At 39.7% G+C, this 17,343-nt stretch overlaps 1 protein-coding gene across 1 annotated transcript in view; it reads left to right on the top strand.

Annotated features, from left to right (window-relative positions):
- The window catches only part of Akap10 (A-kinase anchoring protein 10), a 66,135-nt gene that overhangs the window by 40,133 nt on the left and 8,659 nt on the right, over positions 1-17,343 (top strand). The window contains exons 10-12 of the mRNA XM_085695060.2: positions 13-186; positions 7,412-7,521; positions 11,368-11,450. Of these exons, the coding sequence (XP_085551186.1) occupies positions 13-186; positions 7,412-7,521; positions 11,368-11,450 (367 nt within the window). The remainder of the gene's footprint in view (positions 1-12; positions 187-7,411; positions 7,522-11,367; positions 11,451-17,343) is intronic.

Raw genomic sequence — 17,343 nt, forward strand, 5'->3', positions numbered from 1 at the left:
TTCCTCTTTCAGGTCTTTCTGCCTGGTTTTCTGTCCAGCAATCTTTATTACAAATATTTGAATGACCTCATCCATTCAGTTCGAGGAGATGAATTTCTCGGAGGGAACATCTCATTGGCTGCTCAAGGCTCTGCCTGCCTTCCTGAGGAGTCTCACTCAGGTGGTTCCGATGGCTTCTCTGCTCAGGTATCAGCTAATGTCAATCTTTCAGTGGGAAGGAAGGCATACAGAGCCTTTCGTTCGAATGCCAGCAGCCGATCCCATTGATATGTTTTAAGTAGTAAAGAAAGTAAAATCAACTTGCTTGTAAATTCTAGTCAAACTGCCAGTTGTGATTAGGCTTATGTAATACTGTGAGTATCATGCTCTTTCACTAAAGCTTCCATCTGCTTGGCAACATGGCTTTTCATTTTAGTGACCAAGGTGTTTGTATTCGTGCACAACAGTGTGCCTAATGTATGTGCAGAGGCCAAAGGTCAGCCTTGGATGTTAGTCCTCAGGCATTATTCACCTTGGTTTTGGGACAGAATCTTTTACTGGCTCAGGACTTGTTATTAGGTTAGGCTAACTGGCCAGCAAGGTCCAGAAATCTTCCTGCCTCCACCTCCCCAGATGCCATGACCTGCATGGCTTTCAGATTGACCTGACTGTGTTGACATTGACAGTAACATATACAGAAAAACTCTGATGGAGATGCATTAGCAGCCCAGAAATTCAGTGTATTTGTTATATAAAGCTGAATTTAAGTAGGGGGCCTTTTGGGGGAGCCGTCTCAGGCTGCAGTCATCCAGGAAGAAGTAGCGATAGTTGATATTTTCTGCAGCACCTGTCAATATCTGTTCTTAGACCAAGGGAAGGCCTTGCCAATCCCATGGTTCTGAGGCACTGGGGTCCTTGATATGACTGCACTCATGTCAGCAATACACATTCACACAGGATTTCCACTCAGGACTTCATCTGTCCCTCACATCCCAGGGACTGGGATTATTGGTATTTCACCATTCCCAGACTCTGTGGGTCCTGGTGGTGTGGATCTTGGGTTTTCATGCTTGCATGACAAGCACTTTACTATCTCCTCAGCCCAGTAAAAAGTATTTTGAACTATGTTTATAACTCTGAAGAACTCTTTTACAATTATTTGAGAAATTTTAATAACTAAATTTAGGATACTTTTTGTTACTAGTGAAGTCAGATTGTTTTAATTTGTTGAAAATGCTATATTTATGATGTGTGTGTGAGTGCAGATCCACTTGTGTCACAGTGAGTGTGGGACCCAGAGGATAGCCTGCAGTAGTCAGTTGTCTCCTTCCACTCTGGGTTCCAGGTGGAGAATGCACGCCCTCCCTCGGGCTTGCTCTTCTTGCAAGCACTTTATCGCTCAGCTGTCACATTGACTTGAACAGGTCTCTTATGGTTTTCTGTTTGGTTGTTTGGTTGGTTGGTTTTGGTTTTTCAAGACAGAATTTCTCAATAGCTATGGAGCCAGTCCTGGAACTCACTCTGTAGACCAGACTGGCCTTAAACTCACAGAAATCCACCTGTCTCTACCTCCTCAGTGCTGGGATTAAAGACTTGTGCCACCACCACCCAGTTGTTATGTTTTTTTCTTACCACTTTTGAGTTTGTTTTGGACTAGAATACTGTTATGCCTTTCGTTTTGTTTGTTCTGTTTTGTTTGTTTTTTGAGCTGTTTATTTTTTTAATGTTAGATAGCATACCTTACCTGATTCCCCTAAAATCATAAGAAGTAGCATATGTCCAAGACAGCAAATCAAAAAACATTAAGAAGTTAACTGAGAGTCAGAAGGTAAGTTCAATCAGAAGATGCGCTTGTCATGCAACCCGAGTTCAAGTCACACAACACACATAAAGGTGGAAGGAAAGAACATATTCCACAAAGTTCTTTGGCCTCCATATGCACGTGGTGGCACATGTTGCCCACCCCCACATCATGCAAACATGGACATGAACAATAATTTCTTAAATTAACTGATTTTTAAAATTCTGTACTCTGTGAAATTTCCCCATATATGTTAATCAAAGTCCTACCCATTATCTTCTCATTCCTTAATGCCTTGTAAAGTTGTGTCTTTTACATTTTTATTTATTTTTGAGACAGATTGTTACTGTGTTGTAGTAAGGAGGCCACTTGTTGGTTACCGGCCACTTAACCCCGAAATAATCACACAGAAACTGTGTTATTTAAAATCCCTGCTTGGCCCATTAGCTCTAGCTTCTTATTGGCTAACTCTTACATCTTAATTTAATCCATTTCTATTAATCTGTGTATCGCCACATGACTGTGGCTTACCCGGTAAAGTTCCATCCGGCAGAGGCTATGTGGCTTCTCCCTGACTCCGCCCTTCTTTCTCACAACATTCAATCCAGTCTTCTCTGCCTAGCTCTCCTCCTCCCCGCCTTGCTCTGCTATAGGCTCAAAGCAGTTCTTTATTCATTAATGGTAATCAGCATACAAAGGAAATCCCACATCACTACGTAGCCCTGGTTTTCCAGGACTTGAATGTGTAGACCAGGTTGACCTCAAACTCTCAGATCCACTTACTGCCTCCTGAGTGCTGGGAGTAAAGGCATTCACCACCACACCTAGCTCCTTTCTTATCGCCTTTTTCTCCCCTCCCAGATAATTTTGTGACCAAGTGTGTTTGTATGCATGCACAAAAGTGTGCCTGCAGTGTGTAAGCAGGGACTAGAGGTCAGCTGTCGATGTTATTCCTCAGACATTATTATGTGAGTGTAGAGGAAACTGCTCATTGGTTAAGAGCACTCGCTGCTCTTGTAGAGAAAAAACTGGCTGTAAGTCTAGCTCCAGAGGCTCTGATGCCTTCTTCTGGCCTCTGTGGGCACTCTCAACACACATATGTGTGAGTGAGTGAGTGAGTGAGTGAATGAAATCTTTTTTTAAAAAGTGATGGGACATGGTGACACATACTAACTTTAATCCTAGCACACAGGAGGCAGAGGCAGGAAATCTCTGAGTTCCACGACAGCCAGGGCTACACATAGTGAGATCCTGTCTTCCTTTTTCTGTTGTTTTTGTGTTGTTTTGTTTTTTGTTGTTTTGTTTTTTGTTTGTTTGTTTGTTTTGAGACAGTTTCTGTGTAACAGCCCTGGCTGTCCTGGAACTTGCTTTGTAGACCAGACTGGCCTCAAACTCACAGAGTTCCACCTACCTCTGCTCACCTCTCCCCACCCCCGCCAAGTGCTGGAATTAAAGGCTTGTACTCCAACTGACATAAGAGCCTGTCTTTTGTTTTGTTTTGTTTGTTTTTCGAGACAGGGTTTCTCAGTAGCTTTGGAGCCTGTTCTGGAACTAGCTCTTGTAGACCAGGCTGGCCTTAAACTCACAGAGATCCGCCTGCCTCTGCCTCCTGACTGCTGGGATTAAAGGTGTGCACCACCACCGCCCAGCCAAAGATGTGTTGCTTTTGCTTTTGGTTTTTTTGTTGTTATTTTGTTTTTGTTTGTTTGGTTTTTGTTGTTGTTGTTGTTTTGAGACAGGGTTATTATATGTAACAGCCCTAACTGTCCTGGAACTAGCTCTTGTAGAACAGGACTCAAACTCACAGACCTCTGCCTGCTTCCTCCTCCCAAGTGCTGGGATTCGAGGTGTGTACCACAACTGCCCAAGAGCCTTTTTTAAACAAACAAACATGGAGAGATGGCTCTATGGTTAAGAGCACTGACTGTTCTTCCAGAGGATCCACGTTGAATTCTCAGCACCTGCGTGGTGGCTCACAACAGTCTATAACTTCAGTTCCAGGGGCTCTAACACCCTCTTCTGGCCTTCCAGGACACTAGGCAGGCATGTGGTACATAGAGTACATACATGCAGGCATTTACGTTTAAAGATAAGTCATTGCCAAAAAAGTAATGAAGACTTGCAAATTACCGTTTTCCTCTAGAATTTAAGTTTTTGACTCATTTTAAAGTTGGTTTTATATGTGGTGTAAGATAAATGGTTAACTTCATTCTTTTATTTGTAGAAAATAATGACTGTAAATTATTATTATGGTGATAAGCTCTCACTATTTAGCTCCGACTGGCCTAGAACTTGATACGTAGACCAAGCTGGCCTTGAACTCAAAGATCACTTGCCAGTACACTAACATACCCAGTACCCAACTTCATTCTCTTTCCACTAGACATCCACACGTCTCAGCAACATTCCTCAAATACAAAAGAGAAGAACAAAAAATCCTGCATTTTTTGGCACTGTATTGGTTTAATTAATATCCTTTCCAAAAATCAGTTGACTGAACTTGAATGGCTCAGTGGTTAGGAGCTCTGGCTGCTATCCTGAAGAACCAGGGGTTCAATTCCTAGCACCCACATGGTGACTCTCATGGTCATCTGTAACTCTAGTTCCAAGATATCCTATGCCCTCTTCTGATTTTCTTGGGCACTGCATGCACATGGTGCATTGACATACATTCCAGCAAAACATAAATTAAAAAGAAATTTTTAAAAATCATTTGATCGAGTCTAGTCTATTGAATGTCTGTGCTTGCCTCAATCCCACTGTTGTTGTTTATGTATGTGGGGATGGGAGATGTGTTTGGACACGATGTAGCTTGTGGAAGTCAGGACAGCTTGTGGAAGTTGTTTCTGTCCTTTTTCCCATATCAGTCTTGAGGCTTGAACTTAGGTTTTCAGGCTTGGCAGCAAGCCCTGTTACCCACTGACCCATCTCACTTGACTAGTTCTGTTGGTTTTAATTCTCTGGCTTTGGTAAGTTAGGATGTATGCATCTTCTTTTAACTGTGGTGAGTTTGGAGTAGTTTGGTTTGGAATTTTTTGAGACATGGTCTCCCTGTGTAGCACATCGTGACCTTGGACTCTCCATCTTAGTCCTTGGCCCCTGAGGGCCACCACACCTAACCTGTTTGGGTTTTGTTGTGTTCTGTGTATTTTCAAGATTGTTTTGTCTGCTCTGAGTCTTTCCGTTGCATATGAACTTAGAGATTGGCTTTTTCATTTTGATCAGGACTACATGAAATTGGTAGAAACTACTGGAGTATTAACATTATAGTGATAAATTTTCTAGTCTGTGAAGATAGAATGTTTCCACTTATGTCCTTAGGTTCTTTCAACATTATTTTATATTACATTTCCTTTTTCAGTTCTAGATTTTTCTTATTTATTTATGTATTTATTTTGTTTAATGTGCATTGGTGTTTTGTCTGTATATATGTCTGTGTGAGGGTGCTAGATCATTTGGAACTAGAGTTACAAACAGTTGTGAGCTGTCCTGTGGGAATTAAACCTGGGTCCTCTGGAAGAGCAGCCAGCTCTTAACCACTGGGCCACCTTTCTAGCCCTAGATTTTTCATTTTGATGCTGTTAGAACATAGTTTCTTAATTTTCTTTTTCTAGTTTTTCATTTAAAGTGCGTAGAAAAACAATGATTTTTGGTATTGATCTCATACTTTTAGCTCTTTTAAGTTCATTTGTTAGCTCTAAATGTTCTCTCATAGCTTTAGGATTTTCTGTTATCTAGACACTAGTAGTTTGCTTTCTGCCCACTTGTGTTGCAGTTGGTTTTTTTTTTTTTTCCTTGCCTTAACCGCTCTTCCTGGGGTTTCTGCTGTAGTGTGGACTAGAAGCCAGAACAGGCATAGTTGCTTTCCTCCTGACCTCAGAAAAAATTTCCGCTTTCTTTCCTTTCCTGTGCTTTAAGTCTAGATTCAATGGGTTCTAGGTTTTGTTCATTTTGTTTTTAATAGATGTTCTATTTAAGACTGAAGAAATTCATTGCTAAATGTGATTTATATTTTTCTTTAATTGCAAGTGGGTATATTATTTAAAAATGGATTTTTTTTTGTACTAAGGTAACCGTATATAAGTTTGGGAGTTTGATTCTCTTGATATAGTATATTAAGTTTCTCATGATTTTCAGATGCTGTGTGTTCCTAGGACAAATCCTACTTGCTTATGTGGTTGGATTTATTTTCATTGAGGATTTTAGAGCTATAATTCATGAAATACTGCCTACACTCCATAGATACATGTTGATCTTAGTTTTCTGGTGATGGTCTTACTGTTGGAGTATGTTAGTTGCTTGGCTTTTTTCATGGCTGTCCTGTTCCTAACAAAAGTAACTTAAAGAAGGAGCGGTTTATCTTGGCTCTTGGTTCTTGAGTACTTCTGTCAGCTCAGAGCAGTTGGGCACAGCGCTAGCAGTGCCTTCTAGACGCCACAGTGACATATTCCTCTAATGGCTCCAGTGCTCCTTTCTTAGTTACGTATTTTGAGGCCTTTTTTCTTAGCATATTACCTATTCAGTTATTTTATTTAATCCGTCTCTTAGTTACAGATTAGGTTTATTCTTTCCATTTGACATTTTAAACAATACTTCAGTGACTGATGTTAACTATAAGTCATTTTGCACACATGTGAACTTATCCATAACAGCTCTGTGTACAGGATTTCACCTGTGTGGCGGTTTCTCTGTATAACAGATTTGATTGTCCCGGCGCTCACTCTGTAGACCAGGCTGGCCTCAACCTCACAGATTTCCACTTGCCTCTGCCTCAGGAGTACTGGGATTAAAGGCATGCACCACCCACTACCTGGCTGTAATGCCATTTCTAAGATTTGGAGTTCTGAGTCAACTCAATAGCTCTATATTTCAGAAAAATGCCAATTCTGACCTGCTTAGTGTTTGGTTTTTTTTTTCTTCCATTTTTTATTTTGAAATTAGAATGCTGGAGGGGAACTGACTATACTTAATAGTCACTGTGGGTGGGGTTCTTTTTCTTCTTTTTGTCGTATAACCTCACTGAAAGTTGAAAGCATTCATTTTCCCTTTAAAAGTTGTACATTGGGGGCTGGAGAGATGGCTCAGTGGTTAAGAGCTTTGCCTGCTCTTCCAAAGGTCCTGAGTTCAATTCCCAGCAACCACATGGTGGCTCACAACCATCTGTAATGAGGTCTGATGCCCTCTTCTGACCTGCAGGTAGAACACTGAATACATAATAAATAAATAAATAAGTAAATAAATCTTTTTAATAAAAACCTTAAGACATAATAAAAATTAAATTTAAAAATAAATAAATGAAAGTTGGATATTATGTTTATTAGGTAATGTACAAATGCCTGGATGACTGAGTTTTACGTATTGGGAAAATAATGTCTGAGGATAGCATGCACTGCAGCATCGGTCATTAGAAAGACAGTTTGGTATACAGATGCTTGTTGTGTATTTTGGTCTTGTTCTTTCCTCTTTTCATTGTAACTGTAGGATGTGTTTCAGAACTGTTACCGTTACATTTGTCGGTGAAGGAGCTGGGTGATAAACATGTTTGAAACCACTTTATACTAGTCTCTCATCTTCCAAACTCAGGGCTTTTGAAAAATATATATGCTACTAATTTTATAATTTCTGTTGTAGTCCAGTGTGAAAAAAGCCAGTATTAAAATTCTGAAAAATTTTGATGAAGCAATAATTGTGGATGCTGCAAGTCTGGATCCAGAATCTTTATATCAACGGACATATGCAGGGTAAGCTTAACTTGTGTAGAATTTAGCATCTTTTAAAAATTAAAAAAATTTAAATACCCAGCATTTTTATATATCTTGTAATATGGTGATTATAAGGAAGCCAAGCACTGTGGCCTATCTTTAATTCCAGCACTAAGAGACAGAGACAGATCTTTGTGAATTCCAGGCTAGCAAATCTGGAGACCCAAGTTCATTTAGTTCCTGGAACCATGGTGGAAGGAGAGAATCAACTCCCCAAAGTTTCCTCTGACCTGCATATGCATGTTGTGGCACATATATAGCTGCATTTACACACATGGCAGGTACATGCATAACACCAAATTACAAAACAAAGTTATTTTGTTTTTTCTGAGACAGGGTTTCTCTGTAGCTTTGGAGCCTGTCCTGGAACTAGCTATGATAGACCAGGCTGGCCTTGAACTCACAGGGATCCGCCTGTCTCTGCCTCCCAAGTGCTTGGATTAAAGGCATGTGCCACCACCGCCTGGCTTTTTTGTTTGTTTTGTTTTTTGAGGGGGGGATTTTTTTTTTTGTTTTTTGGGGGGAGTTGGTTGTTTGTTTTTCGAGACAGGGTTTCTCTAGTTTTGGGACCTGTCCTGGAACTAGCTCTTGCAGACCAGGTTGGCCTCGAACTCACAGAGATCCGCCTGGCACAAAACAAATTTTAAAGGAAGACTCTAGGGGTTTCTTGAGCTTTCAGTTCTGTCCACTTCTTGGCATGCTACTTAACCTATTAGTGTCTCATATTTAATACTGCATCTCGCTAAAGGGCATAAAGGAAGTCATACATGAAAAACACTTAAAACAGTGTCTACCGTCTAGGAAGTATGTGGAATACATCACTCCCATCTTCTCTCCACTAATATGTGTCAGATTGATGATATCATAGTTACGTACTGTGTTCCAGGCTGCCTGCTCTACACATTTCATTGGATTCACATTTTACCTATTTTATTTAGTCACTTGTTTTGAGTCTCACTATGTAGTCTTGACTGGCTTGGGATTCAGTACATATACCAGGCTCACAGCGATCCAAGTGCTGGGATTAAAGGCATGTGCCACCATGTAAGGCCATTTTAGCTATTTTAAAGTCTGGATCTTAAAAACAAAAATACACATAAAGTGAAAAGATGCTGACGTTACTTGTTCTTTGTTATGTAGCTATTACTTAGGAAACGGAGTTATTATTTCTTTGTATTTTCGAATGTACTTAGTGGGGTTTTGAGCCTAGAATAGAAAGACAACAGGATATTTCACTTACTGAAATTTATTAGATACACATAAAGTTAAATGTGGTTTGATGACTACTTAAACCTATGTAGATTTGATTACCTTTTCTATGTGTGTGAATATCCTACCCTCAGTGTGGTTTGATGGACATATAAACTTGTATAGATGTGATGACTTACCCTGTACTTGATCTTAACAGTTTGTGAAAGGGATTTTACCATGCCTTAATGCTTTTGTCAGAAATCAGCAGTGGCATTTGGATGGCTGAGAAGTCTAGGAAAAAAGCTTCGAGGAAAACAAAGTTTAATCACATTGTCTTTGAAAGTACACAATGGCTGTCAGTTTTATAGTAATCTTTTTAAGTGTGTGTGTGGTTATGTGATATGTATATGTGGGTACACATGTCTTGGCGCAGATGTGGAAGCCAGAGAACCTACTTTGTTGAGTTGGTTCTCTGTTTTCACCACTCCCTGGGTGTGAACTCTGGTTTCCAGGCTGCTGCTGAAAGTGCCTCTACCCACTGAGCCATCTTGCCTGCCCGGCTTTTGAGTAATGTTTAATGACCAGAGTGACCTTTTGAAAATGGTAGACAAAGAGCTTGCTGTGCAAGTATGTGGATTGGACCTGAGTCTGACCTCCAGCACCTACATAAAAAGGCAGGCGTGGGTTTGTATTTTCAAATTGGGGAAGCAGACAGATCCTTGGGGCTCATTGGCCGTCCAGTCTAATTGAATCAAGAAGCTCTTGGTTCAGTTCAGTTTTGAGGCCCGGCTCAAAAAATAAGATGGATGGGACCAGTGGGTGGCTTATTAGGTAAAGGCACTTGCTGCCAAACCTGACTACCCAAGTTTAATCCGAGACCCACATGGTAGAAGAAAACTAACTCCTGTAAGTTATCCTTTGACCTCCATGCAAGTGCTGTGGCGTATGAGCTTCCCCTGCAACTGCATAAATAAATACATTAAATACAAATTTAAAACAATAATAAATACTGTGAAGAATAATTGAAGACACCTGAAGTCAACCTCTGGCCTACACACACACTCATGCAAACTCATACACACAAGTATACACACGTACATTTTTAAAAAGAAACTGGTAGACAAAGTCCAAATAAGTTCTTTCTTGAAGGTGAAATCTACTCTTATGGAATTGTTCGTTTACTTAGAACCTCACATAAGAAAGTCAGTTGATGCTAGTGCACATCTTTAATCCCAGCACTTGGGAGGCAGAGGCAGGTGGATCTCTGTGAATTCAAGGTCAGCCTGGTCTACAGAGCAAGTTCCAGGACAGCCAGAGCTACACAGGAAAAACCCTGTCTCGAAAAACAAAACAAAAAAGAGAGTTGATAGTCAGGCATAATGGCTCCTATCTTTTATTACAGCAGAGGCAGGAAGGTTTCTATAGCAGGTTCTAAGACAGCCGGGCTACATAGAGACCCTGTCTCAAAAAAAAAAAAAAAAAAGACCACCAGTCAGTTACAAAATGTTTCATTTACATATGTGTGTGTATCTATATATATTAAAATATTAAATGGGTCAGAAAAGAAGTCATGATTTTTTTTCACTTTCATCGTTAAAGATTTCATTGTTTTAGTTTTATTGTTTCATCACCTATGAAGTTTTTCTCAAGGCAAATAAATTTGTGTGTGTTGGTATGCTGACACACATACATGCCATATAAAATAAAAACTCCTAGAAAGAATGTCCCTAAAATAAGACCCCCTTCCCAGAGTAAAATAATACACAGATACCAGAACACATGATTGCTTCTCTTCTCTAAAGTTGTAGTTACAAATGTTTGGTTTTTTTGTTTGTTTGTTTGTTATTAAAAGAATGAGCTTGAGCTAGAGAGGTGGCTCAGCAGTTAAGAGCACTGAATACTCTTCCAAAGGACCCGAATTCAATTCTCAGCACCCACATAGTAGCTAACAACTGTCTGTAACTCCAAGATCCGACACTCTCACACAGACAGACATCCACATACAGGCAAACATGCAGGCAAAATACCAATGCAAATAAAATTTTAAAAAAGAGGTTGTTGGCAATAAGTTCACTTGTAAGGGGTGATTTTCCTCCTTTCCTGCTCAGGCAGTCACTGTTACATTGTGTTGTACATTTTCTGCTGCTCACTTTTGCGTTGTTTTTAGTGATTTCATTCATGAGTTTAGGGGAGAGTTTTGGTTGGTTGTCTTAGTTTTGTTGTCTTCTGTACTGAGGATTGAACTCAGGGCCTCCCGTGCTAGCATGCACGAACTACAGTTTCGTCCCCAAGTTGTCATATATTCTGATCATGTAAAGCAAATCAGACTTTTTTTGGGGGGCGGGGGGCTCTTCTTTAGCAAAATTGTCTTGATTAGTCTTGTGTTTATTCTCTGTATGAAATTCAGAACTTGGATTACCTACTGTTACGTTTCATAAACCTTTTTGGGGATTTTAAAAGGAATTCCATTGAATTAGAGAATGTCTCCATGAAAAGAGGTTCTGTTTCAAATAAGCCTCACTTTGAATAACTTGAATTGCTATGAATTGTATTTCCAGCTATTGAACTATAGATGAGCTACTTAAACTTGGTTTTGAATTTTAGAAATTATATTCTTCTTTTCATCCTGTTTAGGAAGATGTCCTTTGGAAGAGTCAGTGACTTGGGGCAGTTTATCCGGGAATCTGAGCCTGAGCCTGACGTGAAGAAATCTAAAGGTTGTGTGTAGTATTTTTATTCTTTATAGTAAGCTTTTGCTCACATTAGATACTAAATATATAAGTAGAGGATTATTTAAGGTTTAAAGTGGTTTTTAACTACCAGATTTTTTTTTAACTCTGAGCATATGGGAACTTTGTATAAATACCTCTACAAAATCTCTTCCTTTGAGTAAAAAGTTTTTGAACTTGACTTTGCTACTACAGAAGGTGCAGCAGTAAGGGATACATTGTTTTTCCTTTTTATTTAAAGGACTATATCCAATCTATGTTGGCCTTGTGTCTTATCCTGTGACCCTTTAGTTTATTAAATTTCCTCAGTTACTGAAAATTATTATGAAATATGTAAGGAAAATAATAAGTTGAAATCCAAATCCTTTATATAACAGTCAGTAGAAGAATGACTTGGTCAAGACGTAAGCTTTAGTGTTGCATGAATAAAATGCGACAGACAGATACTGGGGTTCAAACTGAAGCAGAGGAAAGCAAAGCAGTCGACCACTAGAGAGTTCTTACCTCTACCAAGGCTGAGTGAACCTGTGCTCAGCGTCTGCTCCCATCTTTATCCCTCTCTAGGGCTGGGATTAAAGGTGTGACCACCACTGCCCGACCTCTGTGGCTAACTAGTGTGGCTGCTAGGATTAAAGGTGTGTGCTGCCACTGCCTGGCCTGTATGGCTGACTAGTGTGGCTAACTTTGCACTCTGATCTTCAGGCAAGCTTTATTTATTAAAACACAAATAAAATATCACTATAATTCAGACTAAAGTCTTGTTTCTTTTTTCATTGCATGTATGTGGTATATAGACATGTTTACTCACTTGCACTGGCGTGGGAATGTTTTCCTTAATCACTTCTTCACCTTTTATTTTTGAAACAGGGTCTCTAACAAAACCAGAAGTTTGCTTTTCAGCTAGACCGATTGACCAATCAAACCCCACCCCCCATCTTGTCTCCACCAACTCAAATGCCAGCAGTGAGGTTACAGATGTTCTGCTGCACCCAACTTTTTATGTGGGTTCTGGGAATCTGAACATAGCAAGCATAGCAAGCACTTTGCTCACTGAGGTGTCTCCTTAGCTCTTTTTTTTTTTTTTTTTTTTTTTGAGACAGGGTCTCACTGAATAGTCCTAGTTGGCCTGAATTTCACATTCATCTGTCTTCTTCTGTCTCCTGAGTACTGAGATTAAAGGCATACACACACACCTAACTGTTCTTTTTTTTTTTTTTAAATAAAAATGCATTCTTTGTTACTCATTCCAGTTCCAAATAATTGGTTCAACCAAGAAATTTTTGGAAACAAATGTGGATCCATTCAGATGACATCTAGAACTTGTCAGATAGTAACTTTGCAAAAGAAAATACCCTGCTTTATATATTTAAAATAGGAGCTGTTGTTATTATTTTGAGTTTAATAGCACTGTTTTCTTTTGTGCTTTATCTATTTTTAAATGCAACTATATATGTGCATTGTATGATATATGTATGTGTTCTTCTGAATGTAGGGTGTGTGTCTGTGATGTTTAGATGTGAGTGTGAGTAGCCCCACCTGCCCCTCTGCACAGGAGTACTAGAAGTGCATGCACACACTACCGCTCCTGGTTTTCACCTGGGTGCTGGTGATTGAACTCAGTTTCTCACTCTTGCACAAGTGCTTTACTCCCTGAGGCTTAATGCAATTATATTTTGATAAAGAATGTCACTACTATTTTCATGAATGATCTACTTTTTTAAGGAAAAATGCAAAAGTTATTGAAGTAATATAGAACAAAAAGAGCTTGCTTTCTAGTTGACCTTATTTACCTATATAATCGATTTATTTCCTGTTTCATCAGAGCTGTCTAAGGTGTTTGGTGAAAAGTGTAGAGAGTAAAGAAAAATGTGAACATGTTTTAGTACTGGTACATGCTAAGCAGTTCTACTACTAAGCTGTGCCCATAGCTAGTAAGTGATTTCTGAGTTCTCTGTTTCTGCTCATCCTAATTGTTCAATCTCTTCACGCCATTCATTCTAAAAAATACTAAGTGTATACTGTGCTTATGACATCTTGGTGCCTCGGAGAAAACAAGTGCTCTTTTCTCTATAACTCACGTGACAGTAAACAGATAAACTTCACTTACACATATGTTTAGTACTTAGTTATGAGCGTAAAAGGCAGGATAACGGATTGTCAGAGAAGTGGGAAGTAGCATTTGAAAGGTAATACTCAGAAAGACTAGCCTAGGCTCAGAGTGACCCAAGGTTCCAGGAAGAGAAGGGTATCGGTACAGCAGTGTCTGGAGGGAGTAGAGGACTGAATTGAAACACAGCAAATGAGCAAGAGCCAAGACCAGTGTGTCCGGAGTAGATGGTAGTAAGGGGCACTGCAGAGGTTAGGGCTCATGGCACGTTGGATTAGAGAGGTGATGTGATGTGACTTGTTGAAGGAAGTGTTTTGGCAGCCATTTGGAAATAGAACACAGCAGTTTAGGGAAGTAAAGAGGCTTTTAGTCAGTGTCTAAGTCAGGAATGGTGTTCATGAGCTAGACTCAGAGTGGAAGAGCAGTTTGGTTTGTGTTCTATTAGAGGAACAGGCAACAGGATTACATTTCTGCCAGCAATTCCTTCCATTAAGATGATTAAGGGTTTTTGTTTGCTTTAATGTAAGGTTTATTTTATGTATATGAGGTTGTTTTGGGTTTTTTTTTTTTTTTGCCTGCAAGTTTTATGTGCATGCCTGATGCCATGGTAGGCAGGAAAGGGGGGCTCGGGTCTTTTGAAATTGGGATTACAGATGATTGTGAGCTACCATATGATGCTAGGAACTGAACTTGGGTCCTCTGCAAAAGCAACGAGTGCTCTTAACTCCTGATCTAACTCTCCAGCCTGTTACTTCAACTCTTTTTTTGTTTGTTTGTTTGTTTTTGTTTTTTGAGACTCTTAATCAAGACACATTCCATGAAATCATGGTTAGTAGTTTATACTGTTTGATTAAACATGTCTGTATACACTGCTGTGTCCTTTGGTTGTCAAGATGGCTCTTTAAATCACATGGTTTTTGGTGATCCAGGAGCATAGAGATTGTTACATTCAGAAAATACTTTAGCTATCCTGAGTGCCAAGCACTATGCCAAATGTCATAGCTATAAATAAAAGGGTGTAGTCTGTCAGTTTTTCTCTGGCTTGGTTCCTTTTCTCGACTTCTGACCAGTTAAACATATCAGGCTAATTCCAGCATTATCTGCCTCCTAGATATTTTTAATTATGTTACTCAGTTTACTTTTCTTGCCATTTCTTGTAAACTGAAAATTGTATGTTTTGGTCGAAAATATTTGTATGTAGTATTGTTCAAAGATTCTTTGTGTCAGTGTGTGGCACACTCCTTTAATTCAAGCACTTGGGAGGCTGACGCAGGTAGAGCTCTGTGAGTTTGAGACCAAAAATTGAGACCCCTGCCTAATATTGAAGTTATATATTAAAATACCACCTAAAAAGAGCTACAGAATGTTTAATAGCAGTTTAGCATACAAAATGGAAGGGCGTGAGATTTTACTTTTCATTTTCCCCTTATCCTCTACTGTGAAACAAGAATTAAGGACTGAACTAGAGAACGCATCATGGCCAAGTGTCAGGTCCAAACGTTACTACTCTGTCGTGCTTTGTCACCCATCCTGTTCCTTCCTCCTTGCTGGAACCTAGGATCGCCCCCTTCTGGCCGCTATAGTGTTGCTCTCTCACAAGCCGAGCTCTACAATTGAGCTATGCCTTGAAGTTCTAAAGTGTCTTCCTTCATAGGAACTTCTGTGGTTGCTGCCCTGCTGTGGTCTGTATGCAGTGCTTTGTTCCTCATTTCAGTATTCTTTCTCAGACTTTGCCTGCCCACAGGAATCACCAGCATTCTGTTGTATAGCTTTCCTCTTGCGTAATTGCAACATTAGCACTGTGAACTCAGGGGTAGTTTATTTTTATTTGGCAATATATTCTGTTTCTAAAATTGTGCTTACCAGATAATAGTCAACATTTGTTGATAAATTAATTTTTAAATTCCATTGTGTGACTATGAGTAATAAAACTATGAGCTATATTTCAGAACAAAGTCATTTTAATTTGGTTGCCTTTTGCATAGACATGTAAGTTTTGTTAGTTTTTTTGTTTTTTCAAGACAGGGTTTCTCTGTGAAACTCCTGGAACTCGCTTTGTAGGCCAGACTGGTCTGCCTGCCGAGTTGGGATTAAAGGCCACCCCCACCTGACTAGTTTGCTATCTATTCATAACCTTTTGATCTGCAGATACTCAAAAGATACGGTCCCAGCCCTAAACAGTGAGTACTTACTAGAGTTTTCAAGCTAGTGTAGCTCTTAGATGATGCATCTATGTGCACTAACCTCTTCCACAAATGAAGAAACTGGGGCCTCAAGAGGTTTGTGGCTTAGATTAAACTGTTCTACTGTTTTTTGCTAGAAATAGTCTAGCAAAGGCAACTAAAGGGAGAAAGGGCTTATACTATCTCACAGTTGAGGGTACACTCCATCATGGCAGGGAACGGGAGGAGGCAGCAGGAGCTCGAAGCAGCTGGTTACATCAGATCCACAGCCAGAGCAGAGAATGGTAAATGCATGTGGGTGCTCAGTTCCCTTCCCTCATTTATAGACTCCAAAACTCGAACCAGAGAATGGTGTCACCTGCAGTGGGCAGGTCTTCCCAAGGAATTTGAGATTCTGTCAACATTGACAGTTAACACTATCATCACACACAGCAACTCTGGGGTTTGACTCAGATTATCCTTTGACGAGAGTTTTTAGAGTTCAACTCTCTTGCTCTGTCTGCCTTGCTAAGGACAACTGACTGAATTTTTGTCATTTACTGAACTATGACTCTGATTTGACTTTTGAAACCCTGGTAATAGAGCACAAAGAAAAAGATTAAGTTTTAAGAAAGATCCAGATGCTGACAAGACGGCTCAGTGGGTAAAGATGCTTGCCATGCCAGCCTGGCAATCTGAGTTCAGTCCCCAGAACCTATGCCAGCTCCACAGAATTGTTCTCTAATTTCCACATTTGAGTCATAGCACATTCTTGCCCCTCTTCCCCAGTAATAATAATTATATATTTTGATTAAAAAATGCTTGTGAATATCTTAGATGTTTCTGAAAATATGAGAACTTTTATTTCAGGACAAACAAAGTAAGTTATATTTAAAAAAAATAGCAAGGGGCTGGGAGTTCAATAGTTAAGAAAACTTTCTATCTTGGAAGAGAACTCAAGTTCACTTCTCAGCACTCAAGGGCAAGTGACTTAAAACCATGCATAATTTCAAATCCATGGGAGATAGAAGCAGGCAGATCTCTGAATTTGAAGCCATCCTGATCTATAGATCAAGTTTTGGAACAGCCAGGGCTACACAGAGAAACCCTGTCTTAAAACAACAACTGGGTGATAGTGGTGCACTCCTTTAATTCCAGTACTCTGGAGGCAGAAGCAGGTTGATATCTGAGTTTGAGGCTAGCCTGGTCTACAGAGTGAGTTCCTGGACAGCCATGGTTACACCAAAGAAACTGTGTCTCAGAAAAAAACATAAAAATAATAAATCTTAAAATAATAGCAAGAAATTACAAAAAGATGTGAGCTGTGTCCCTCCAGTGGCACCCCTCCTTGTCCCTGTCTTTGGGAGAGCCCTTCTGTGCCTCAGTCTACAGACTGAGCTCTGAACTCTGTTGTACTCTATGGTTTCAGAGCTAACTGCTGGCCAGAAGTATTTTCCCAGCAGTAAAATTTGAAAGATCTCGTGCTGAAGAGAGATAGATATCAAGAAGACTGTCAGTCTATAAGAGTGGTACTAAGAAGGGAATTTTAAGTGAGGTAAGATGTTGGCAGGAATTAGAAGGAAGAGTCCAGACTGAAGGTTGGAAGTCAGGC

This window comes from Myodes glareolus, chromosome 9 (assembly GCF_982192425.1).
Source record: "Myodes glareolus chromosome 9, mMyoGla1.1, whole genome shotgun sequence".
NCBI classification, from domain to species: domain Eukaryota; kingdom Metazoa; phylum Chordata; class Mammalia; order Rodentia; family Cricetidae; genus Myodes; species Myodes glareolus.